This window comes from Lichenostomus cassidix, chromosome 11 (genome assembly GCF_008360975.1).
Source record: "Lichenostomus cassidix isolate B80296 chromosome 11, HeHo_3.0, whole genome shotgun sequence".
Taxonomy (NCBI): Eukaryota; Metazoa; Chordata; class Aves; order Passeriformes; family Meliphagidae; genus Lichenostomus; species Lichenostomus cassidix.
In genome coordinates, this window is record NC_139492.1 from 14,365,800 (window position 1) to 14,393,268 (window position 27,469).

Genomic DNA, 27,469 nt, shown 5'->3' on the forward strand with positions numbered 1-27,469 from the left:
GTGATGATGCCCCTTTGTACCTCCACCTTATAGCATATTTACCAGTCCCTGGGGGGGAGACAATATGAGCTCCTCAACTCCACTGGCAAAAGTAAAACACACAAACCTCCATTCACTCAAGGGAAAGGTTCAGCACTAAACACTAAGTCTGTGACTGAACTCACTTCTGTGGTGTTTGGAAGGTACAATTTGAAATACACCTGCCAGGGTGGCATCAAGCCCCACGTGAAGCTGCTCAGGCCTCCAGCAGCACTGCCACCAACACGCTGTTAAAGCACATGGCTCCTTTCCAGCACCAACGTGTGATGCTGGAAGTGTCTAATACCATTCACAGAATTAGCCCGTGAATTTACTGCACAGAAATTACTCTGTGGTATTCCAAGGGTGGCTGCACGCCACTCACTTCCCAGATAGTAAGCTTTCCATGTAGGCAAGCCCAAGTGCTGCTCTAAGCGATTTTAATGAATATTTAGCAATCCGCCAGGTCATGGCAGCCCACTGCAGAGATAGGACAAGGTGTAATGGGTGAAAATTGAACGAGGCGAAATTTAGGTTAGGTATTAGGAAGGAATTCTTTGCTGTGAGGGTGGTGAAGCCCTGGCACAGGTTCCCAGAGAGGCTGTGAATGCCCCATCCCTGGAAGCGTTCAAGGCCAGGTTGGGTGGGGCTTGGAGTAACCTGGTGTAGTGGAAAGTGTCCCTGTCAGGGGGATTAGAACGAAATGTGAATATTCAGATCAGAGAGTAAAACAAGTTTTTTTACAGTTAGGGTGATCAGGCATCGGAACAGGGTGCCCAGGGAGCTGGTGGAGTCACCATCCCTGGAGGCGTTTAAGAGGTGCCTGGCACTGGTGCTGGGCAATGTGGTTTAGGGGTTACAGGGGTAGTGCTGGGTTGATTTCGATCTTGAAGGTCTCTTCTAATCTTGATGATTGTAGGATTCTGTCTTTAAGGTCCCTTCCAAGGCAAACCATTGCATGGATCTGTGACTGCTCACCGCCAGCCGCCCTGCCAGTGCACACACACCGCCCAGAGCCGGCACCCCGAGGGCATTACCGTGCCAGCACCTGGCAGTTACACAGGACACACCGCTGTCAGTCCGTGGGTCCCGGGTTACTGCAGGCCCATCTGAGCGCCTCACAGCCGCTACTCGGCTTTCAGACGCCGAGGCCTTGCCGCCTGGGACCTGCGCTCCCGAGCCCCGGGCCGCAGGGTAGCGGGGCGGCCCGGGCTGCCAGGAGCCCCGGGGGGTGCCGGACCCCGGCGCGGGGGCCGGGCCGGGCTGGGCAGGGGGTGTGGAGCGCCCGCCTCTCGCGGCTCGCAGCCGGGTGCCTCCCGCGGGCCGCGGGCGCGTACCCAGAGTGCAGCAGGCGGGCGGGCGGCGGCGCGGCCGGACCCAGCGCCGGCACCCGCGGCCGGCTCTCCCCCGGCGCAGCGGGAGCCGGGCCCAGGCGGCGGCGCGGCCCAGAATGCGACACTGAGATGCTTCTTCCCCCGGCAGCGGCGGCGCCCCGGGCCCAGGCGGCGGCGGCCCCCGCGTGGATGCGGCTCTGGAGCCGGCGCTTCGCCCTGCACAAACATTTCTATAGGACTCATTCGCCCTGCTGAGGAGATCGGCCCGGACCGGCCGCTTTCTCTGGCTCTGCCCCTTTCCCCGCTCCCCCCGAGACCGCCGGCGCGGCGCGGCGCGGCCCGCATGGAGGCCCCCGGCGGCGGTGCCTCGCCGCTGAGCCCCGCGCTGGTGGGGCGGCTCCGCCGGGAGCACGAGAAGGTAAAGAGGGCACCGGGGCCGGGCCGGGGGGCGCGGGCCGGGCCGGGGGAACCGGGCGGGGGACGGCACGTGGCCGCGTGACGTCACGGGCGGCGGGCCAGGCGGGCCGGGGGCACCGGGAGGACCTCCGGGACGGGGCTGGGCCGGGGCCGGGGCCGGGGCCGCGCCCCCTGAGACACCGGCACACCGGGCCCCAGACACACCGGCCTCCTGAGACACAGCGGCCCCCGAGACACCGGCCCGGGGCACACCGCCCCCGGGCCACACACACCGCCCGGGGAGCGAGGCCCTGCCCGCGCCCCTCGCCCCGGTGCTGCCCAGGCGCGCCCTTGAACGCGTGTTTTCATCCTTCTCTCGCCTCTCCGTGATTTCTCAGGCCTCGGGACAGTCACACCTCCAAAGTGCCCGCGCAGGGCCCAGCTGTGTCTAACCTGCGTCATGCCGGGGCAGCGTGCTCCTGGGCCAGCTTGAAGAGAGGGTGTATCAAAACTTAAATGTTCTCGACTTGCCTTAAAATCGTTGGTTATGTCTGAAATGGGTTTCACAAAACCGGAGTCTTATGTAGAAATTATTGCCAGGAGTTCAGAGGCTGGTGCCACCTGAGACCGTAGCACAAAACGCAGGATACATTCCCCTGTAGATGACTCTTGATGATCAGGTGGGCCCTGCAAACTTGAGGAGTGCGATTTGGGGCTGGTAGGTTCCTGCCTTGCAGTGAGCTCTGTGTGGGTGCAGCAGTCACTGTGGAAGTACCTTGTGCTTATGTCCAGGGTGTTACTGACACAAACACGTTTGCCCAGGCTGCACGCCTTTCACTTTTCCTGCTCATGAGATTAAAATTTTTTAAAGCAGATTCTAAGATGCACATTAGAGTTACTCAGTTACAAGTGAGGAGTTTATTTTCAGCTTGTATTTTGTCTCAGGTTTAGTTAAAAAAAAAACTGAGTAACACCTGTGTGGTATAAGAGTGTGCCTTGTCTGGAATATTGTGTGCAGAATTGTGTCTACTTTCAAATACCCATTAGATCATTGCTAAAAGACCTGCGTGGCCAGCTGACCGTTAATGTGGATGAGCAGTAGGAGGATCTGCTGGAGCACTCTGCATCATCCATTCTGCACGGATAGGAACCCATTATGCCAATAATTGGTGATAGTAACTTGTCTGCTTGGGCTCCTTCGGTTAATTTTCAAGGTGGTGGAATCTGGTGAAGGGTAATTTCCCTGGTACATTAGTGTCAGGCCTAATGTGTAAGCACACGTCTGCCATAGCCACAGAGAATTATTCCCAGTTCATGGTAAGACCCCTCTGTAAGCAAGTTTAAGACTCTTCTTAAACAGATCTGCTCCAGTGGAAAAGAGGCCCAGGAGACCATTAATTAAGCCTCTGTTAGGCTGATGTACCAAAGTTATATTTTATCATAGGGAAACTTTACATAATTTCTGCAAATTGGCTGAAAAAAATGGAACACTTCAGCTTCAATATGAAATTATACTAAAGAACTACATATCTTGGTTACAATGGAGTGTCATGATGAAGATATAGGAGACTTTCCTTCTATGCAATGAATATATATAATTGGATTACAACGGTATTTTCAGTTACGAAAATATTGTATTTTAAGATAGAGGAGGTCTTTTCATTTCAGCTGCCTCTTCTCAGAGAGCCATATTTTTCTCACAAAATCACTGAAGTTGAAGGCTCTTGTTTTGGTCTCTGCACAAAGATGAGGGGGAATTAGTTACCCAGTACTTTGGTAAACTAGTAATTGTAGTGTGAGAATCATAGCAAAGTTGCTTAGCCAGAACGGTATCTCGATGTACTGACATTTAAGCAGGAAAATACATTTCTTTTTATTACTGGGATGTTGTGCTGTCCCAGTGATGCTTGATTAAGTATAAGGAAACCAGTTTATTCCCATTAATCTGAAAGCAGCCTTTAGTGGAATCATGGAACATGGCAGTACCTATCTGCAGGATTAAAGATAATATTTGGTTATTTTAATACCTGGGCCATTGTACAACCCTGGTTCTGCTATGGGTTTGAGCTTTTAACTGCTAAAGAGCTGCCCTGGAGAAATTGAGAACTGAGGCTTCCTTCCTGCTTAAAAATACTAAAAGAACAGGATGTTCAGGACTTTCTGTCTTTAATCTGATGGAGGCTGCAACTTCCAGGTTTAGGACCCCTGGTGAAAAGTAATTTTAATTCTTGTTTAGGACTGCTTGCCTGTTGGACAGATTTCATCTTGTTAATTTGTGGTGATAGTAAGACCAAACTGTTAAAAGCAATTTTCAGTGCTCCTACTAAAGGCACTTTGTATAAAAACATGACTTAGAATGTGTATCTTGGGGATAAATTATAGAAGAATACCTAGTAATTTTCATGATAAAGACCATCATTGGAAGCACAATGCCTGCGTAAAGTTTTGAATATTTCTGTAAGAAGAATATAATGTATGTATCATGGATTACTTGCAAAAGCAATATATGTTAGCTGAAAATACTGCAGTAAATCTATTGCAAGTTAGTACAGGAATTATAAAATGAATATTTAAATAGGAGGTTTCTCATGTTATAGGGCTTGCGTTTAAACATAATATTTGATATACATTTATTCCTGCAATCAAGTGGGTTGGGATTACTAACTGATGGGAAGCTGACAAGTCAGATGTGTATGATTTGGAAAGACTTGTGTAGACAGTGAATTTACAGTGGGATGATATGTTCTATAGTTCCTGAGCAGTGCAACGACGATACGTGTAATGGGAGACATTACAGAACCAATTAGACCCAAGGGACATTTGCAGAGTGCAGACAGAGGCACGGAGAATCTATAGGATTCCAGTAGTAGATGGCAATATGATTTTTTTTTTCTTTTTTTTCCTTTTTTTTTTTTTTATTTCACTGACAAACACATTTTTTTATTTTCCTTTTAGGAAAATTAGGACAAGGAAGTGACTCTCCTGTCACTCATCATGACAGCAAAGCACAATTAGATTGAGTGAAGTTCTTACTGTAACTCATTGGCCATTGTGCATTATGACATATTCTTAATTTTTATGAATTTAAATGGTAGAGCTGTATGATCTTTAAATTCCAAGTGATCCTGGGTATGTAAAGCTTTCTGACAGTGAAACAACTTGTAGGTGGGTTATGGAGAAACGTAAGCTTACACTTCTAAAGTTTTTTCTCTCCTTACCTGATTTACTTCTGGGGCTGACTGCTTCTGTTTGTCTTTCCCAAGTAATACCTGTGCTATGAAATCAGCAACTTGGCAGTTTTAGAGCTGTTCCTGCAGTCTGAAAAAGAGCAGTGATGCTGAGTAGGGTCTTGTACACTTCATGCTGCTGCAGGAGCCACTGGAAATCTGGAAGTGCTTGCGTGCGGACTCACCGATGAGACTCAGATGTGTTTTCCAGTGCCGTGTCTCCCATGGTTTGCACTTTTTCCAGCCTATGTCCAAGTTCACAGGATCCAGAGAAAGCCTGAGTATGAGACACCAGTGCAGCAGGACTTCATTGTGCACAATAACTGTTTGAGAAAAGGGAACGGAGTATCTGAAGCTTGGTTTGATGTGCTCTTTTTGAAAAGAACCTGTGTGAGGCTTTATTTGCCATATTCCTTTTTAAAAGGTACCTGGACAATTACCTTTTTGGAAACTTGTAATGACACACACTCCACCCTATCCAGTGGTTCTAATGATGTTTTCTCATGTGCTGCTTTCAAGTAAAAGGGCTAACTCAGTCATTATCTGGAAGCTTTTTATGGAATACTTATTGTTCCTCCAGTGTTAATTGATCATCACTTTTACTTTTTTAGTCAATATTTGTCCATGTTCTTATTAGTATGAATTAAATATCCACTAGTTTATATAGTGTCAAGAGTTCTGAAATAAATTAACAGATCTTCAGTAGGTTTTTTTAATGGTAATTGAAAGCAGACCATTCACAAAAGAGTTTAAAAAGCTTTGCGTTCATTCTGGAGAGGGCAAGGCTGTGTGTGTCCAGACTCATTGGTAACTAAAATGTGTAGATGAGATTATATGCACAAAATTTAAACACTACTGAATTGTGCTGCTCTTACAGCTGTCTGCAGATGCTATGAGTAGATGCAGTGACAAGGGTACTGTTAGGGAATCCTCTTGATAATCTCTAGTATCTTTGCAGCTCTCCATTCCATAAGTTAAGCTTGTAAGCTGTTTTCTTATGTCCATTTGGATACTCGTTCCTTCAAGAACTTCTTTCATCCTTTGCGATTGCAAAATTGTATTTGGTTTTTATCTGAGCCTCCAGTGTTGCAGGTGGATATGCTGGCTCAGAGCTTGCCTTTTGAGGCCCTCAGAGCAGCAAGTGCACTAAGGCTTCATGTTTTTGTGGTGAGGGCATTGGGACACTGCTGCAGTGTGCAGGTGCTGCTTTTGTGGTTCCTCTTGTCTGTTAGCATGGGCTGCAGCACAGGAGCAACAGTCTCAGGCACTTGTTCTAAATTTTCATTAACAATCACGTGAATTGTCCAAATTACTTCAATTGGAACAACTTTTTAATCTTTTTGTGTGTGTCTGCTTTTTTCAGTCTTTTAGCAATTTTCAGGTGGCACATTTGTGACACTGCTCAGTGAGCTGGGCTGGGATCCAGCTTAAACCCAAACTTTATCATTGACCTTTTGCCTTTTTTTTTCTTTCTGGACTATTTTTCATCCAGTGTGGATCCCTAATGTGGTTACAAATGTCTGTGAGCAGATTGTGTCAGGGTTGGGAGGATGAGACAGTGGAACTGAGTAGCAGGAGCCAGGGAGGGATGATGCTGAGTTTACTCAGGACTGTGGCTGAGTGCTGAACCACAGCCTACAGCTATGTCTGTAACGCAGGTGTCACAGCTAATGGCAATTTTAAGCTAGTTAAGCTTAGGTTTTGCCAGCAGGGTAGTTGTTGCACCATAAACTCCATCAAAGCTTGCAAAACCTGCTTGAGATGTTGGGTTGCTCAGATCACGTGGGAGTTCTGTGCCTGTGCTGCTCTGCTGCTCTCTGGATACTTGGACAAGCCTGGGGATGGTGTAGCCACATGAATATGTTTACCTGAGCTCAGCTAAAATATTAAGTTTCACGTTCTCAGCTGTGTCTCAAGATGAAGTTACAGGATATGAACACTGTCTTGCTGCCAGTGAAGGAAGAGATCTCACTCCAGTGTGTTCCTCACTTGCCCCAGTTCAGTTGGTTCAGAGTTAATGGAACTCTCAGCAGACAACATCCTGCTGCCTTTGGGGTTTTTGCTGTGTAGAATTTTTGAGGTCCCCAAAAGAATTTTGGTCAAAACTTAGTCTTTATTTATTGGTAAAGAGTAGTTATTATTATTTCTGCAAAACTGCATGACCCACAGATGTGTACACAACTAATACAAAAATAGTAAATCTTCTCTTGTTTTCTTGTAAAGAAAGGTAAGAATCGTGGCTATATTTCTAAGTAAGATTTTTTTCCTTAAGGAAGAAATGTTTGCCATGATTCAGATTTCTTTCTGTCATTTCCTTCAGTATTCTTCCCAAACGCATTTCTTCAAAAGGTAAAAGTTTCCACCCAAAGGGGGTTTTATGTTAATAATTTGTTGAAATGTAGTGTTTTTGAGTAAAATGATTTAATAAATGAATATGAGAGCTCAGAAATGCTTTCTTCCTTTTGCATTAGATCATAGTGTGCCAACAGACTGAAGAATTTTTAATAGTTTTATTTCATTTTTTGATTGAAAATGGGGCTTTAGGAAAAACAATTGTGCAAATGTTAATTCTCTCTTTCTCCATCAGTGATTGCTGTGTTTTAGGCAAGTACTATGTAGTTTCCTAGAGGAAAAAATGAAAATTCATTTAAAATGTTTATTTTTTCTCTGTCTTGTTACATCCTGGTTACCAAGAGATGATTAAATATTTGACCATCCATTAGTGTTGTTCTATAATGTAAAGTGGTACTGTGAACTGGTTATTTCATGGGTAAAATCTTAGTGTTTGCAGGTACAAGAGAGGGAATCTCATGCATGAGTTGCATGGCAGGGAGGGTTTTGATACTGCAAACATTTCCAGATGGAGGCAGCTCATGTGAATGTATCAACTGCAGTAAATACTTGAATGTGGGACATTTAACATTTAGAGCTGTGCAGAGTTGGAGTCACCTGAAGGAAGTCAGTAGTGGAGATTATGTTGAATTTATCATGAGCCTTGCAAACGTGGATCTGCATTTCAGGAATCCAGCATACACTAGAGAAGGTTCTGAACAGCAGGACCTAGGTTCAAATGGAGATATTTTTACAGTCCCAAACGGCAGGGACAGTCTCCTGAAGGCAAGTCATTGGTTTTAGACTTTATTAGACCCTTACTTTAATTACCACCTCATTACTTGCTTTGCTTCCACAAAAAGTATTCCATACTGTCATTTTCCCTAAGTAACTGGAAATGTGATTGAAAGGGATGTTTAAAGTGAGACTAATTCAAGATTAAATAGTCACAAATTATATTATTGCTACATGTAAACAAATTACTTGCATATCTGATTTTATTCAGATTACTTTTCAAGTGGTAAATAATGCTTTATCACTTATATAGTGCTCTTACATCTTTAGAGTGCTTTTCTCACATTAATTAATCATCATTAAACACTCTGAGGTGGGTAGGTTAATACTATTATCCCCATTTTGCAGATGAAGAAATGTAGACTGAGAGGTTGTGATTTGCTCAAGGCCATATAGAAGAAACAAAATCAGAGCTGGGATTAGATCTGTGTCCCTAGCTTCTAATTTCAGAAGACCAGACAGATTGTGAGCCACAGTTCTGAAGCAAAATACTCAAGTGTGCATGTAGAACCAGCAGACATTTCCTTGGCCTCTTAGATGCCTAACTTACAGTTTGTTTAAAGGGAAACTTTGCTTTTGTGCCATGCTGCACATTTCCACCTTCATACCTGTAAGTGTGGAAATGTCTTCTCACGCATTTAGGACCTCTTCCTTAAGCTGATGTGACATTTTGATTTTCATGATTTTCGTTGAAATTAACTTTCATCTTAAAAACTTGAAAGTTTCTACTGCTCTGGACTCGAACATAACTGCGTGGCTCACATACAGCAGGTTTAGCATTGGTACCTCAACTGCCTGCAGACGATCCCAGGACCAGCTCTGTTGCTTACGTTTTTTCATGAGCTGAGACATAAATAAGGTTCTGACTTGGCAGCTTGTCTTGTTGCTGTTCAGAAGAGATGAGAGAGAATTGCCCTCTGTGTGCTAAACCCAGCAACCTTTGCAGAGAAACATTGACGTGCATGCACTCCACCTTGGAGAAGTACCTAAATAAAACAGCATAGTCTGGGGATAGAGAGCAGAACTGTTGGTACCACTGCTTTTTTAATCAGAAGCACCACAGAGAATTACATTCAGCTGTTAGTAATGGGACCATGTGCAGAAGCAACAGATAAGAAAAAATAAGGTGCAGGAAAGAAGTGCCCTTGTACGGGAGGGTGAAGAGCTGCTGGGGTAATGTGGAATAGGTTAGAGACCCATGGCATGTAGTGGTAAGGATCTGCTTTGTGCTACAGCATCCCTCTCACCTGTCCTTATTGCCAAGGAAACGTTGTTAGGTGATTGTAGAGCCTGGCTGCCAGGTTGGGAGCTCTGGCTTCTCTTCCCAGCCCTGAGCAGAGTTAGTGGTTGTTACTCAGCTTGCAGAAATCAGAGCAGTGCTTTTTCAAAGTGCAGTACACTTGAATTCATGGAGGAGATTTTGAACTCTTTGGATGCAAGATCATGGAGAAGGTAGAGTATAACAGACTGGGAAGAGAGAATATCTTGCATACAGAAGGAATTCTGTGTCTGCGGTGAGCTAATGAAGTCCTTGGCTGTCTGATAGGAGTCGCCTGAGGGTGATTTGGAGTCATTAGCCTGCAATCTGCCCTGGGATCACATTGGCATGGTGGAACTGGGGACACCTGGGATATGATCACAGCTCTAAAGCTGATCCTGCTGCTCTGCTTGTGACACCTAGAAACGAGAGATTCGCTACAAGCAGCAACACAGGCATCCCTAGAAATAGCTCAAGCACATAGCAGTGAGAGCAGAAGCAGCACATAATCTCCTGCTGTAACAGTTTGGGTTTAATCCAGAAGGAGTTACACCTTGTGTTACAGGTGTGCAGGGATGGCCTCTCCCTGTGCCAAGGGGCTGCTTGTGGAGCTCACACGTGTGGCTCTGGTGGGTCAGGGGCTTGAGAAGTACTGCATTTTAACAACTTGCTGTTGGTGGAAAGTAAAGAAACAAGTTATTTGCCTGTTTGCTTTATTTCAAGACTATGGAATATGTTTTCCAACAGTGGATCCTGTTTTAATAACCAGACCCATGATTAGGTAATGTTAAGTTTGCTGCAAGATTAGTTTAATAAATATTTTAGTATGCAGATAAGCCACTGATAACCATGTGCATTCACAAACTCATACATTTTTATGCCTAAAAGGGGAGAATTCAGAGTTTGTTGGTACCACTTCACTGTGATGTCTTAAAAGTAAGGCATACTTAGTGGCACTAGTTGTCCAGGTAAATTGAACTCAAGTGAACAAACAAGCAGGTCATTTATTTTATTTACCCTAAAAGGGATTTTCATTCTTTAATTGTAACTCTGGATATAAATTACGTGTGGAAGGCAGACTAATGATTTTCCTGTGTTTGATTAAAGGCAAAGAATCAAAGATTTGTTTTTATATTTATCTATTTGTTTCTTTGCTGTGATAAGACCAGTTGTTATCCAAACAGTGGGACTGACCTAATAAAGGTCATATGCATAATTGATCTCCATCTGTTTTTCAATATTTATTCTCTCTATTGTTTTAATAGACTTCAGTTCCAGAAGTGCAGCCTGCAATATTTTTAAGGTGGTATATTTTGGCACTTCTGTAAAAGGTCTCATTTTATGCTGGCCACTGAAATGAAAAGGTTTGTTGTTGGTTCCACCCTTTGGTATCCCTTCAAGAGAGATTATATCAAAGAAGAAGAATTAAATTAAAATTGATTGGTGTTATTGATTTTTCTCCCTTTTTTTTAAAGGGGGATAAAGGGTGATGGAAACAGCATGTGCTCCTATGTTTTTTTACTGATAGACTATTTTAAAAATACATAAAAAGCATATGTGCCCAATTTACATATTTACTAATTAAAAAAGCTTCCTGGAAACATTAAGTAGACTATCTTCTGTAACCTTTAACATTGTGGCTAATGGATATAGCCTGGAAATTTTCATAGAAGGTCCTCTAAATAATGTAAATGATTATGAATATGTAACTAGTTAATATGCAGCTACGAAAGGATTATCATGTAGAGGTTAATGAACATGCTGCTCTTATGGTTTGCAGGGCTTTTCTTTTTGTGCTTTCAGCTCACTTCATGCATGGAAAGTCATGTATTGGGAATGGAAAGCTTCCTGTCTTTTCCATCTTCATCTGTAATGGGGCAATTAAATTGAAACTTTCTTAAAGGATTTCATAAACATTTTTGGTATGCTAAATTGTGTTGTGTACTTCACAATCACTGCCAAATGTGAAAGGATGAAGGATGTGGGTAGAATAGGCACAGACTCCTGGACTTATTAGTGGTGGGCTCCAGTGTGCCTTAGCTTTGTTATTAGACAATTTATGCCTTCTGCAGGAACTTTACTCTTAAAATGGGCTTAATATTACTAGTATGAATTAGATTTCTGGGTTGATGTCCTGTACAAGTCTGTGTATTTACTCTCAAGCTTAAAAATAGTTAGCTTGCACATTAAGGAAGATATTTGCCAGGCATTTGATTTGTGGGTGTTTAAAGCAAATGATAAATTTAAACTTGGCTTACGTGGGATGAGCTACCTGGCTGACTTTCCTAATGGATTATGAAATAACGTAACCACAAATGTAAAGCTGATCCTTTTCATTTAAGAACTTTACTCTGTTTAAAGAATTATTAGCTCACAAAGTAGTCCCATTTTTTTTACTCCTACATGAGTAGAAAGTGCAGGGTCTGAGATCTGTTGTGCAATAGCTGCACATATGCTAACTGAAAAAAAAATTGTCTTTCATTCTGTTGTTTGGGAAAAAAAAAAGAGAATTATCTGCTCCAGTGATTTCAGTGGTACTTGAATGTATGTTATTGTTTTCTCTGCAAATTTTCTCATTAATTGCTTTCAAATGTTAGCATTATTTTGGCTATAGGAAAAACGAAATTTATAAAAAAAAATCTAGAAAATGCTTATATTGAGAAGCTGTCTAGACATATTTAAGTGCCTCATGGCTTCATTGCATTTCATATAATTGAATGAAATTGTTTGTGTTGTATTTTTGGTAACCATTATTCAGAGATCAGAAATGTTTTGAAAGACAAAATCTCCACGTAGTTGTGGCAGAGAAGGTCACAGGTTTCAGCATCCTGCCTGTTTGCTAAATACATAGTCTAAAAAAACACAGTTAAAAAAGAAAAAAGTATTTAATTTTAACAGTGTGCTTTATTTTGTAAATTCTTTTGTATCTCTTGGGAAAGCCTGTGGCATAAGCAAGTAAGTGAAATATTTATATTAAAACTTACCTTTTTTGACACCCAGAAAGATCAGAAGAGATGCCAGCAGCCCATCAAGGTGTCAAATATCCACATATTTACACAGCACAAAGTTAATTTGTGCTTTTTCAAGTTAAAATGGCCAGTGGAAACATTTGTTGATGCACTGATAGTGGAAAAATGGTTTTGGTGCTGTGAGGTTCATTTGTTTTGGTTTTTAATGACTGAGTATCGGAGTTACATTGATGTCTTGTTATAATTTATGTTGTTTTCTTATTCTGCAAACATATAACACTGAAAATAGATCGGCAGATTGCACAAACTGCTACTTATCTCCGATCGTGTGTCACCTAATAGTTATGGAGCAGGTATTGGACCAAAATAAGAAGTGAAAAGCTGTACATTTTTTCTGTGGTTATCACTCTGCATTAGCCTGTGATAAAGTGTGCTGCTTAAGAACGACCATTCACATGCCTTTGCCCTGACAAATAAAAATGTATATAGAGACAGCACCAAATCTGTAAAGCTACTGTTCTAGTTTCTGATGCATTGACATTGCAGCTGTGTGCTTAGCCTTGTTTTTTTCATGAGTAGTTATCTGTTTTTATGACAGGTGGTCACTGGCTGCCAAGAAAAAATCCAGCACTGGTAAGTAAAAAAAGTCTACATGTCTAAAATACTGATGAGTAACCTAGTTGTGTTTTAGTAAACTATTGCTGTTTATTCTGGTGAGAGTTAAATCCTGCCAGCATGTTTTGAGGATTATAGTTAGTGATAGCTCAGAATTGTTGCAATGTACTCTCCTTAAAATATACTTATTTCTCACTGATTTAATTAAATCACAAATACAGTGAGCCTTAGTGTTTATACTTCTGCCTTAAAAACCTATCTCATCTGTCATTTTTGCCCAAGTAGCATTGTTGGATGAATGCTTAAAATTTGCCTGAATGGTGAAAAGATGCTCCCAGGGTAGAATTATGGTTGTTTTCTAACTATGGAGCAAGTAGGGAAAGGCCACTTGTCCCCCTCCATGTGCTGAAACAATGTGGAAAGTAATGTTTCCCTGTTTTTCCCCCCCCAGTAAACTACGTGCTAAAGCTTAGTTTTTAATACTTAAAATAAATGGTTTGTTACATAAAAAAATTATCTCTGGGCATTTTTTTCTCTGTTGGCAATCTATGGTTAATAGAAAACATACCTAGTAAATAATAGTTTTGTATGGCATCTGAGGAAAATGTACATTTAATGGTGAATGAAATCTTATATTATGAGTTACCGTGAGATATAACAGTTGATCTTACAGATATCAAATTACGATATATCCATGCTGTGTTTACCGTGATTTTACTGAGGGAACAACAGGAGCTGTCTTGATTATTGTCTGCAGGGTTATTGCAGAATCACAGCAACTGCCCCTTTAGTGGTGAGATTAAACCTTTGGTTATACACCATCAAGCATATAATATTTTAAATTTATTTTAAGAGGCTTTTTCTTCATGCCTGAAAGATCTCCAAGCAAATAATTTATATTTAGTGTGTATCAAATGTTTTTAGTTTAAATGCACATAGGCTGCAAGCGCTGGATAAGAGGAAAAAAATCAAGGCAATCTATACACATCATCATATTAAATTCTGACTATTGGCTCGCAAAAATAATCTAAAACTAATATGTTTCATTTATGTTTAAAATTCAGAGGCTGCATTAATTTTCAATAAGGGAAATATTGAAGTGCCTACTGGTGCTGCTGTGGTGAAGGCAGGCAGAATATCTCCAGCTCATGCACTTTCTCAGGAGCTTTGCAGTGCCTATACCTCTTGGCTCCCATGTGAAATTCTGCATGCGCATTCTTTCCTGAAGAGACAGTATTTTTCAGAAATAAACTATTTGGCCATAAAATTTGAACAGATTTTTAAAAGTTTGGAAAATTGTGACAATTATTTCCCTTTTTATGGTGGCTGAGGTTTGTGGAGTGGACTGGGAGTGTTGGCTGTGGAAGGAGGAGTTGTTCCTGTGTTTGCTTTTCATGCAAGCTGTGGCCATGACCCCATGAACTTGGGGGTTTTGGGCACAGAACCTCCAAAGACAAAACTAGCTTAGTGATACCTTTTATATAGAAAAGCAGTTTGTACAGCATCCATACAATCTTTATTAAAAAAAAATTAAAATTTAGTACACTTATTTAGATCTTGATTGTGCAAGAGATGAGTGCTCTTGTTTCAGCTGAGTAATTTGTTCATATAAGACCTTTTAAGTAGTCAGTGACACAGAAGAATGTTAAATAGAATTGGGTGAATAACAATAGGGTTTTAAAATGCTCAGCTTCAATATATTTCCATTAAATTATTTTCTTTTTCATTTTTCAGTGCTCTTTTTGAAGTACATTTCTAAAGCCATGAATCCAATAATGGGTTGGGTATGGGATAAATAGCTAGACATGCATTTCCCCTTCTGGGGAATATGTTCCTAGCTGGAGTCCCAGTATTCTTGCTCCCTGTTCACTCTGGTTCTTCATTGTCTGTCATGACAGACTGTAGCTTTGGCACACCCCAGAGCTCATGAAACCATCGCTATATGAGAAGAGAGGGGTCAGCTTCTTTCCTTGAGTAATGCTGTTTCAGGCCAATTATTTAAAAATATTAATTTAAATTTTCTTTATCTCGATGGCCCAGTTCAGGATATGCCGTGGTGGAGGATTGCTCAGCAAAGGGCAGCAGTCCCAGTTCAAAAAGCAGGATGCTTTGCTTCTGAAGTAGCACAGCTTTTATGGCAAGTGATTTCTCCTGGACCCCGATCAGATTAGTCAGTAACATGCTGCGGTCAGACCTTAAAGACAGTGTCTTCTTTTCAGGTTAATGAAGAATTGTTGAGTGACTTTCAGCCATGAAATGGTGGAAATGTTTAATCCTGCTGTGAGTGGGGGATTTTCATGCCAGGCTCTTCCCATGGAGAGTCCTCTCATCATTTGAGACATGGGCCAGGCCTTTGGCTTGGGGTTTGTGTTTGTTTTTCAGTGACTGCCTGGAGTCCATTTCTCAAATCCAGATCTCTCCGAGGCAAAGGCTGGGTTCTGTAAATAGCATTAAGTAATTGATTGTTATTGTTGACACCGAGTTTTCATTATATTCCTTCCTCCCCCAAAACATCTCAGTGCATTTTGTGAAGATTCATGAGTTTGTCCTTCCTCTTTGAAGGAAGTGAATTATGTTTTCTCTCTGATGTGGGCAATGGACAGAAAGACTTGCCTGAAATGTCTGGGAGAAATCTGCTGTCAGAGCAAAGCAGCAGCATCTTTTGTAAATCAGTTATGTGGAATATGGTTTTAATGTCCAAATGGCATGGAAACCTAAATTCTTTTTTTCAGGATGAGTTCAGTAACCTAAAATAGGTATAAAGTAGTGTGGTTGCACCTGAGTTCAGCTGTGAAGCAAACGAGTCAAAACATAAGAGTATCAGATAATTCTTCATAACGAATGCTGAAAAAGATTTCACTCTGCTTATGAATCTAAGAAAATCAATGGTAATATTTTGAGAGTTGTGTTATCAATTGTGACATTCATTTTTCAGCACATTTATAGATTGCTTTCCAGAATCATCCTCAGAAAACCTGTAATTTGCATCTTGGGTCAGCGTTGTTAAGTGTGCTGCTCCATGCTTTCAGTTGCCTTTTATTGCAGAATTTACTACCATATATATGTTTACTGTTTTGAAGTACAAGTAAACAATATCATCAAACCTGACATTTATATGCCAGTTACTTCATGCAGGAACTGATTTCTGACCATCTTCAGAATGGCAGTGGTCCATTAAAAGACTTTTCCCAGGCAAATTTAAGTATTTAAGAATGTCTTTACAAAAAAGGCTTTTTTAGAGGGAGCGTAGTTGCTTGTTTTGCACACAAAGGAGAATCTCTTCAGCCACTGAATTGCTATTTCTTGCAAAGTCCTGTGAAATGCCAGGTGTCTGCCATGGGAATTCCTTGTCCCAGTTCACCAAACCATTTCTCTCCAGGGTAGCAACATGTAGCATGAGCCTTATTTACATTTTGGGTAGAGAGGTATCAGAAGGGATGCTCCTCACCTGTATTGTCCCTCCTCAGGGCTTGAAGGTATGACAGAATCCTGGTGGTTGAGCCATCTTTCAGGAGTGTTGACTCTTGGTAGGAACATAGAGGTTCATGGGAAAACCAGAATGAACTAAAGTTTTGTCCATTTATGTCAGCTCAAACCAAGGTCGTAAGTTCTTTATTACAAGTGATAATTTGAAGAATTTGCCTCTTAAAAAGCATAAACTGAATTTTCAGTTCTTTTTCTAAATAATGGTGTTATAACTTGAAAATGGAGTGAGATACTCCTAATCCTATTGGAAGAACTGCACCATCAAAATTTCTACTTCAGAACGAGACAAGCACAATCTCAAATAATCATGTGCCTATCTTAATACGTATTATTAGAAAATAATCTAGCTATTATGTTTGTCATCCCATGTCTTTTATAAATGAGTTATTAATCTATCAAGTGTGTTTGAGTAAAATAGTTAATTTTTCTGTATTTTTGGTGTGTTTTTGATTTACTAGCAGAAAAACATTAACTCTTTAGCTGTAAAACTGAATCAACTTGACTTTGTCAACAGGAAGAAGGTGGAGAGTGATTATGAGGCTCTTCAGGAACGACTGCAAACATTGCCTGACAAGTTGTCCTACGATATCATGGTATGTACATGGCAGAGGTCACACAAGAAAATGGGCTAAAATTGTTGGAGACTGGGCTGCCTACATTGCTGGTGAGGTGTTAGCAGGTTGCCAGTACTTAGTAATGTTACATTTATTATAATAATAGTTAAACCTTTGCTTTTGTTTCTTTCTCTTTTCTTTGAAATCCATTATAAATTACAGTGTTACTGACAACTGAAAGCTGATGACATAAATGCTTAACACAAAACCTGACATGTTTGATATGTAAATCTATTGTATAGAAAACTATAATTATGACTGAATTACGGTACTTAGTCATTTCCTGAGAAGAAAGTGGCCATAGTATTTCCTGATTCATGGAAATAAACCTTAGAACATTGATTTCTACATAAAAAGGTGCTGCTAATTTTTGTTCCACCAATCTTCCCATTGACATAGCAATCTTTTCTGGTGCTCTGAATCTTCCCTAACAACTGCACAGCTCTCTGTGTAGAATTTTCCCTGTTGGCTTGTGCTCACCAGAATTTTGAACAAATTGGCTTCTCTTTCTCTTTTTTTCCTCTTCCCTTCTCAGGTTCAATTCAAGATACATCTTTGAAGGGAGGGAAGTTGTACTGCATGTAACTGAGTGGCTGATCCCAGCACTTGGCAGCCTGGCTCAGATACAGGGTTGGGTCTTTACCGAGACAGTGTTGGAGCACATTTTAACCATGTGGGAAAGGGGAGGGTTTCCCTTTCCTGTGCTGGTGATAGAGCTCTGGGTTTTGTGTGTGTAGTCCATTTATCTTGTGTGCATGTGTGGCCACATGATGTAAAGCATAAAGATTCTGCTGTTTTGAAGCATAGAAACTGCCCTATTTTAAACTAGATAGGGCTTTTTCTTAGTTGAAGCAACAACGTTAACTCACGTGTTATTTGAAATATATACAAACAGTTCCTGTATTGTTAGCCAAATATTTTCATATGCTTTTAATTTTGCTTTCATCATTTTGGGGGAAGAGTGAACAGGCAACTAAAGCAGTCTGCTACTTTAAAACCCAGTCAGGGAGGGCACAAGTGTAGGAAAAGCACATTCTGTATAGTCTTATTATCAGGGTCCTGCCTGCTGGAGAATAGTGCCCAGCACTGGTATCCTCCTGGATACTGAAGATAGGGAAGGTTGCTTTCCAAGGAGACAGATCCACTAGGCCAAGTGCTCTGCTTCAGCACAAACACAATGAGAAAGCAAGTGGCTGTGCTGAGGAACTGAAGAAGGGGGCAGAGGAATAATGTTGCAAAAAGTTTATATAAATCTTTTTACCCTAAAAAAAGAGCACTTGATGTGGATGTGGTTCTTACCTTTGCGCCACCTCCATTTTAAATTTAATTTGATTTTGACCTCCTAATTTCTTTACCATTGAAGTCCACAGCCAACCAGGCAGGTGGCAGTGACCTGGGGGTCAGAATGCCAGGGGCTGGTGCAGGGGACAGGCATGGGGGTGGCCAAGGCTCCTTGTCACCCATAGGACTTACCAAGCACAGTCTGCTGCTGTCTGTCCTGCTTTTATCTGTTGTCCTTGCGCCTGGAAAGCAGTTAGAGGGTGAGAGTTGCTTGTGGGGCATCCCTTGGAGGTTGAGGTTTGCAAACTGGTGAATGACCCAGCAAAGAGGTTAAGCACTGTCTGTGGTCCTGCTGGTAGCCCCAGTGTCTTACACTGGAGTTTCTAGGTCCTTACTATTAGCAAGACAGAGGCTGAGAAGAGCAGCTCATCTTTGAATTGATCATACCTATTTAAGTAATGAAAAAAATTCAGCAAAGCTAATCTGGCTTTTATTAGGAAATGAATGTAGTGTGCACAAAACAAATACGTAACTCACTTAAATGATAACATTTGTATTATCAAGGCTTATATGTTCAGATTAAGTGAATTTGTTTTCCATGTGAGCATTCAGCTGCACTATAGTTCTGTGTCACAAAACAAGTTGTCTGGGGAAATACAAGTTTTCAGATTCTGTAAATACAGTGCTAAAGTCAAATGGATCTGGTAATTTGAATATTTATGGAGGGTTAGTCACTAAATAACTGCTGTAGAATTCTAATTTCTTTTAATCTGTATTTTACTTTTAAAAAAACTAAGACATGTATGACTGTCTAAGTTTTATTTTCATTAGTGATGTCTGTCTTTGACAGGTACCTTTTGGTCCTCTTGCCTTCATGCCAGGAAAGCTTGTCCACACCAATGAGGTGACTGTTCTGCTTGGGGACAACTGGTTTTCAAAATGCTCAGCAAAGCAGGCTATTCAGCTGGTTGAGCACAGAAAAAAACGTATGTATCCTTCTGAAAATAATTTAATAGTTAAAATTATGTACCTTTGTATTAGTATATAAAATTTGTGATATCTACCCTGTTACCTTTTTTCTTTTTGTGAGCTCACAAACAGAAGTCCTATACAGGTGTAATACCAGTTTTGCACTGTACTTTCCATCCTTACTTGACAATTGATTGGATATGTCTAATTAGAAAAAACAAGCCAAACTAAATCCCCCTTTCACTTTTCTTTAATGTGACAAATGCTGTGTTCTCTTCCAGAGAGTGGACAAATGGACACTGCCTTGTGCTTTTGCCCTTAGTTACCTTATTCTCTATATTCTGTTCCCTTGTCTCATTTCTTACTTCTTTGCTACTTTGTCCTCTTGTTTTGGTTGGCTTTTTTTTTTTTCTGGACTTACAGTTTTCCATTTTTTTTCCCCCTCTCTGCACATACTTTGCTCCTGCTTGGTTTTTTCTTTTTTCCCCTCACTTGATGCTGAGATGCATTTCTGCCTCCTGCCATTGATGTTTCGCTGGTGTGATCTCCTGGATCTCCCCAGATCCAGTGCAGTTGACCACCACCAAATTCATCTTACATGGAAACACATCACAGGGGCAGATAGGCAATTCCTGCATTGGTTTCCAGCTCTTTGTAGCTGGTGGTGAGATCTTGGCTTTGAAGAGCCAGGACCATGAGCAAGAGCTGTGCATGGTGCACTTTGGAACTTCTTTATGTTAGAAGGAATGAGTGCCTAAAATATTTGATGTAGACGTCAAGGAAGGAAAAGCACAAGAAAATGGAAAATAAATTGATGCCTATTAGCCTTTGTTGTTTGCTTCAGAGAAGCATTTGAGTTGATTTTTTTCATACTGGTTTTATCTCTAATCTGTCTCATTCCTCGGTGGGTGCTCACTGCAGCTTTGCTCCCTGTATTTTACAACTACCACAACTATTTACATTGGATTTTTGTTTGACTGCAGCTTTCCATGTTGCTGCCTGCAGCAGAATACCCTAGAGGTTCCCCATATGAATAAGCTTTTTTTTCCCCAATTCTGTGCAAGCAATATTTGTGTAAGGAAAATTGAGTTTTTTTAAAATAAAAATTCATTTGCTGTATTACTGTAAAATACTCCTTTATGTACAGCATTGCCAAAAGTATGTAATTTGTATTTTACCTATTACTTTTCTTAATCTGGTTCTTCTGACACAGCTTTGCAATTTTCTTTCTTACTGAACTGAATCTACATTATTTATTGTGACTCTTGTGAGATCTCAGGTCCTGATATTTTTCCTTGATCATCTGATATTTTTTTCAGTGCTGCAGAATACTTTTGTCACTGTTACATTCAGTGAAATTATCTGACCTTTGCATAGTAGATACTTGAACATTAAGTTGTCTGCTGGGAGACACACAATAAATGCTTGATTCTTTCCTTTATGATCTTTTAAATTGCATTTAAAATACGAACTCAGAAATACTAATTTCTTTCAAAGCGAAATAGTCATTGATGCTGGATATAAACCCTCCATTCAGCTGATAGTTCACTTCAGCTGTGTGATGGCTGCCAGTGGGAGGCTCCAAAACACTGATATTAACTAAAAACTTTTTTTTAAGGACTGTTTTCAGTTTTAAATTATAAAAAACATGTTAGTACATATGATTCTGAAAAAAGGACATTTCTTTCCTAGATACACTTTTCTCCCTTAAAAATACAACTGACTTAAACTCTTTAAACTATTTTCATGCTAAATGAAGGCAACTTAGAGAAGAATATTGGAGAGCTTATTAGTTTGTTCTAATTAGGGAAAAAGTTATGTGTGTGAAAGACCTGTAGGCCATTGCTGTTATATGAATTGGCTACTTGTGGCCCAAATTTGCAAGACTGATGGTTGGCAAGTATGAGTTTAAAGTCTCTTTTGTGTGTTTATTGTGCTGTAGTTACTTTCATAGGTGTGACTCCTGCTTTCCGTGGCATTTTGTGAGCGTAGTTTACAGGGTGATGTGTATTGGGCATTATCATCACATTGACACAACGTGATTTGATTTTTTGCACATAATCTTTTTGTTTTGGCCATAAATTCCGAGAGTAGGTCACACACACTGGAAAAGAGGGCAGGCTCACTGCAGGGGATTACACTGCCAGCAGTCCCCACCGTCCTGCGTGCCAGGCGGAAGGTCCTAACGGGGCAAAGCTTTTTTAAGCATGTGCTTAAAGGCTTTGATATGTAGGAATTGGGGCCTGAATAAAGAGTAAAGAAAGGCTCATGCTGAAATAAACCTGGCAATATTTGTTGATGGTTTGTTTTTTTAGTGACCTACATTTTTTTATTCAATATTAGTCTGTTTAATTTACATGGGTGTTTTTTCATAACTAGCTGGTCAGATTTGTTCAGGTAACTGAAACAAACTTAATTAGTACAGCACTAGTAATTCAGTGCTTTAACAGGAGTTAGGACTATAAGGAAATAAATACAAGACACATTTTAATTACATGTCATATCTCATGTCTCACTCTGCTGAATGGTGGGGAGTGGGAGAGCTCCTGTTCAGGGTTTTAAGTTTTCTAGGGGGACTGTCTGTCAGGTAGAAAAGGATAGGAGATTTCTAGAACAGTTTTGAGTGTTCTTCTTGCTGCTTCTGGGGATTTTTTGCTGTTGCCTTTGACCGATGTTGTGGGGTCTGTGCATTGGAGACCTCTGGTCACCAGGGCTGGCCCTGCTGCCCTTTGAGCACAACAGTGCCTAACAGGTAATTTAATGACAGCTCACAGGACGTTTTCTGTCCTGTTTGACTACTTCTGTGTATGGTAGATGCATACAAGAATGGAGAATATGAATTTGCATGCTTAAGCAGCAGTAGTGCCAGATAAATCAAACAATATCAGTGAGTATAAAGCCTTGGAAGTTAGGGGTAGCAATAAGAGTGTACTATATATAAAAGCTTTAAATATTACTTAGTACTAATTAGGTCATCCTTTTTGTCTTAGTAGTTTTGTTAAATTTGCTTTTTAAAGGAGAATGAGTGAAAAAATGTTTGCTTCTGTGGAATAGAGAAATGCCCAGCCACAGTAGATTAATTTCTTGGTTAAAATTTATTTAATTGAAAGGAATAATTGAAGGGTGACTGTACTGAATTTTAAATGCACTTTAACTGACATAGCTGTAGAAAGCCCTATTTTGGGGATACATTTTTGTTTGCTTAGCTTTTGATTTAGATACAAATTGTTCAGCACTGTGATTGGTTGCAATGTATTTGGTAAAATTTGGGACAGTCACTCATGTCAAATGTTACTTTTTCATCAAATATTGATTGTGTCTTCTTGAATAATATTTGAGTTGCAGTAGATCCTTAATTTTCTGTGCATTTTTTAATGTGCTGTGACATTCTAGATATTTAGTTCCAAAATAGTTAATAAATGTAGTGAAGTTTATGGAATTACCAAGTATATTTTTAATTGTTTTAAATTTATTGCAGTTTGTTAAACCAGGTAATACAGATAATGGGAAACACTTCACACATGTGTTTGTGTGTAAAAATGTGAAGAAATATGAAGTAGATTAAAGGATATGCACACCAAATTCCATTAAAATAAAAGAAATTAGCTTTTTAAGTATGTCACAGTTTAGCACAACAATAATGCAATTGTAGTTTTTTTCTCCTACAATTATCTTGCTTAAGGTACTTCATAATATTTCTGTTCTCCTCAAGGCAAGACTGTATTGTCTCAGAATTCAAAGAGGGAATAAAGATTCTTTTTGTGAATATGGGATTATATCTTTTACGTGTTTGTGATGATATAAATTACATTTCTTCTCTATATCAGTAATCGCATTAATTCTTTAAGATGGGAAATTTTTCATTACAATAGTCCCTGTGGTAGTTACTATAGAAAGAAATTAAATAGATTTTTCTTGTAAATATTTGTGGATTAATTCAGTATGGTAGGTATTCCAAGTGTCTAAACATTTTAAAAGGTGGGAAATTAAAACATGCACACAGAACTAGGAGTGGTTTTATTGTGTTAAAAATTTATCAGATTAAAAAAAAAACCCACTTAAAGGAGAATTGTTGAACTACTTAGCAATTGTGTCTTCAGTATATGTAAGAATACCCTTGCAGTGTCATGCTGCAAATGAATTCATGAAATGAAAATACTGATTACATTAACATACAGTATTGTGATAGGCCCCAATTGTAAATTGCAGTGTGTAACCCCTAATACAAATATTTGTGTCAATCAAAATTGACCGATAGCTCTGGATACAGGGTTTAAAAGATACCATTGTTTTAATGAGATGATCCGGGTGGATGAGGACCAGTTTGAATTTGTTCCTTATCAGCATTTCCAGAAAAAAAGGTTTTGTCTCCAAAATACATGATAGGAAGGCTTTCCATTTCCCATCTGTGAATGAGTGAGGCCTTTAGAGGTATTAATGTTTTATCCAAGGGTAAAAATATCTTCCTCATATTCTAAAGAATGTAACACAAACTTGTGTACTCACAGGTTTTGGAGTTAAGAACAAAATGTGCAGGCAATGTTACAAAAAAATTCAGCTTTTGCTTTTCTTTATTTAAAGAAAATATTTTTTTCTGCTCTTTTTCTGCATGGCAGAGAATTCTGTTCTGCTGTGCTTTTGAACTTTTTATATTGTTTTTTGCGATTATCACTTTTTAGTTTGATAACCTCCCTCAGTTACTTCCTTACCCTTGTTAAGCTAGGAGCTGATTCGATGGAGTGCTAAGTGCTCTAAATTTGCTCTGCAGTTCCCAGGAGGTGTTTGGCTTCTCACAGGACCACAGCCTGGGTATTTTAACCAGAACACACTGGAACAAAGTAAGGAGAATAGACTCCTTTCTGTAAGTTACATACTGTGATTCAAACAAGCCCCTACCTTTTTAGAATTCTTACTGGGCAACAGAGGAGTTGTCTGAATGCCACCCTCCTTCATTTAGGAGGAATTTAAATGTATTCAGGTAATTCTAGCAATTACATAGATGTGTGAACCTAAAAGAGAAACGCACTGCATTTACTTCGTGTTCCTAAAGCCAAATTGCCTGTACAAATTTTTACAGAAGAAAATCCAAATGACTTTGGTTTTGGTACCAAGGGAACATGGAAAACAGAATGAAGATTGTCTTTAAAAGGTGAAAAGCTACTGCACAAAGGTTTGTGTTGCATTTTAAAAAACTGGTGCAATTGCTGTTATAAGGAATGAATTTACATGTCTTGTTGCAAGCAAAAAGAGAGCTTAAATCCATATACACAAAGGATTCTCTTTTCACTCTTAAATCCATTTCTAGAAAAAGGAACAGAAAAGAATAGAAGAACAGAGAAGAGTGTCTTGAAAAGCTTCTAGTAGATACTGCTTTCTGCAGAACTGCAGATCTTGTTTCAAGTTACCTGTCATAGTTTGTTGGAAGAGTATTGGCTACAAAAAATTATTTTGTTGATTAAATACATATTTATTCAAATACATTTTGAAATCCTCAGGTGATTGATCTATTTATGCAGACCCTTAAAAGTAAGAAAATAAGTAATGCACTTAAAATAGCCATAATTTTCATGGTGAGAGTGTGAACTACTGAGGTTCTGCCTTCAGGTTGTACCTCCTGGCTCTTGCTCAGGAGGAACTGAGCCACTGTCAGCAACTGAGGTTGGTGGCTGTTCCTGGTTGCTATCTGTGTATATGTAGCTGAGTTAAAACTGGTTATCTCCTGCTTGAGAAACTGTATTAGGCAGCAAGAAGATTTTAACTCTAAATCTCAATTGCCTACAGAATTCTTTGTTCACTTACTCTGAAATATCTGTCCTGTCACCTATCCTCGAAGGAGATTATTTCCTGTGTTATATCTGTGAGACTTTCCTGAAGACCAGATGCACTAGGCTTCAGCTTCATTTCAGTTTGTCCTGTTTCACAAAGTCTGACTTTTCAAAATAGATCAACCTGTTCTCACTATTCTTGTCTGTTCTTACTATTTAAATCCCAGTGTAACACACAGTTTCCAGAAGTAACTAAAATAATGTCTATGATTCCCCAAATCCTTATAGACAACACTCCAAGGACATTAATGTCAAACTCAGATAATTAAAATTTGTATCCAGCCAAGCTAATTAACCCATTAAAGCCAAAACGCATAGATGAGAATTTGTGTCAGTTTGGCATTAGTACGTTGTCATGTCGTGTAAAATCTAGCTTCAGTGGACTTCATTTCAACAATATGAAATGTGTTCCCCAATTATTCTTTCCCTTTACCAGTGTATTTCTAGCAAGCAGAGGACTGCTTCTTAAAAATGACTAATCGTGGTATAAGGAAATCCAGTCAAGTCCTTTCAGACTAATCAGGGAGCTGGGAAAGAATGATCTAAATGTAAAGAAATCTTGCTGCCTGTAAATATTGAAAGGCTGCTGTGGCAGAGGAAATCTACATATCCAGATTTCTGGTTTGAATACTTTTTCCTTTTGGTGGCCCTAGAGAACAGTCCTAGAGGCTCTAGTGGGCTGTGGCACTGAACTATCTTTCCAAGTGGTTTAGCTGAGACATGTAAATAGGAACTACATGGGTTCACCTGAAAGCCATGTCAGACTTTGCTCAGATTATTGGATGTGACAAAGTTGGACAACAGCCTCTGGTTCAATCCGTCTTAAAAGGCTCTAAGAAGCTTAAACCACGGGGTAGTAAGAGGAGGAGACTGTGGAGCCTCTCTTATTCTACCAGTATTTTTATGGGGGTCTCAATTAATAAAAACCCCTGTAGTTTGTAGTGACTTGTTTCTCACTCGTTCCTGTACGTTTTAAAATCCAGTGAATGACGTCGGAGGCTTTCTGAGCGTGCAGTGGCAAGTTCAAAACACGAGACCCTGAGCTTGCCCTGGGGTTGGGTGTATGAGCCTTTTTCCAGGAGACCCCATCTTTGCTGAGGGGCCTGACCAAGGGAAGGTGTCTCCTTTGGCCAGGCAGGAAGCTTGGTTTCCCAGTGCCAGGGCTGGTGTGAGCAGCCCTACAGCCTGGCTGGGGACGTGGGGCCAGAACGTCGCCGTAATCCCAGCTGTCCGCTGCCGCGCTGTGTGGCCTGGGGCAAATCACTTAAACTGTCTGTTTCTTCATCTGTAAAATAGGAGAGAGTTATACTCACCTTCCTTGCAGGGCGCTGGGCAGATTAGTTAATGCTTGTACAGCATTTTAAAATAAAACCCCGTGTGTTAGTGCTCAGTGTCCTCACCTAACGGAGCAAGCCAGTGTGCTCCCGTCTGGGAAGCAGCATCACAGTCTGCTGCTCCAGCAGCAGCATAACCTAGATGGCTGCTGAACAGTATTTAGATATGCAGGCAAGGAGTGAGACACTCATGGTGTTGGAGAAACAGCTGAGCATCACGTTTGCTGTGAATGTAAAATAAAAACCAGAGGAAAATTGGTCCCAGCTAGATGCTTATGTATACTAAGAATATGTTCAAGAGCTGAAGGCACAGATGGGAGTATTTTGTAGAAAAACTCTTACCACCTCTCTTTTATTTGGACTTTGGAGGGTTAGACACCAAAAAAAAGCTGTGGATGATGTTGATAGGAATTAACTGATAATAAAAGCTGCTTTGTCTGATGGAGCATGAAGGAGTCATGCAAGTGGAGCAGGATCCTGACTGCATGTGGAAGGAGCTGTGTCCTCCGATGGGTCTGTGTTGGCACTGCTCGAGACATCAAATACTTTTTTGGAAGTGGTATTTCATCCAGGAGGCAGTGCAGATCCAGAGCTTTTTTCAGAGAAGAATCTTAAGCTATTTCTTAGAAACAGCCTGAGGAATGGAGAATGACTGCGCATTTGACACATAACTTGCTGTGTGGTTTAAAGGCTAATGCTTTTGAAATGCCCTAAAAGTCTCAGCTTTGTCTTTGTGTTCCTTGTGGGAAAGGATGGACTTTGCTTGAGTAGCCTTTTCCAAAATGCATAAATATCTTTCTAAACTATTTATTGCAAGTAATACATTTTTAAGCAATTGTATTTGAGACACTGTGAAATATCAACAGGGGAAAAAAAGTCTACAATACTGAATATGATAAAACTATGAGAGCAATCTCACGCACTTGGTGGTAGTTTTGTTTTGTCTTGACTGTTTCATGCATAATTCCTTCTTCTGTGTGTGTGGAGGGGAGGAGGGATAAGAACCTGTTTGTAAAA

General features: G+C 40.3%; 1 protein-coding gene across 1 annotated transcript in view; it reads left to right on the forward strand.

Annotated features, from left to right (window-relative positions):
- Positions 1-1,344: 1,344 nt before the first annotated feature.
- The window catches only part of URI1 (URI1 prefoldin like chaperone), a 41,012-nt gene continuing 14,887 nt past the window's right edge, over positions 1,345-27,469 (forward strand). Inside the window, exons 1-4 of the mRNA XM_085071955.1 lie at positions 1,345-1,770; positions 12,927-12,961; positions 16,944-17,022; positions 19,175-19,310. Coding sequence (XP_084928081.1) covers positions 1,696-1,770; positions 12,927-12,961; positions 16,944-17,022; positions 19,175-19,310 — 325 coding nt within the window. The 5' untranslated portion in view covers positions 1,345-1,695. The remainder of the gene's footprint in view (positions 1,771-12,926; positions 12,962-16,943; positions 17,023-19,174; positions 19,311-27,469) is intronic.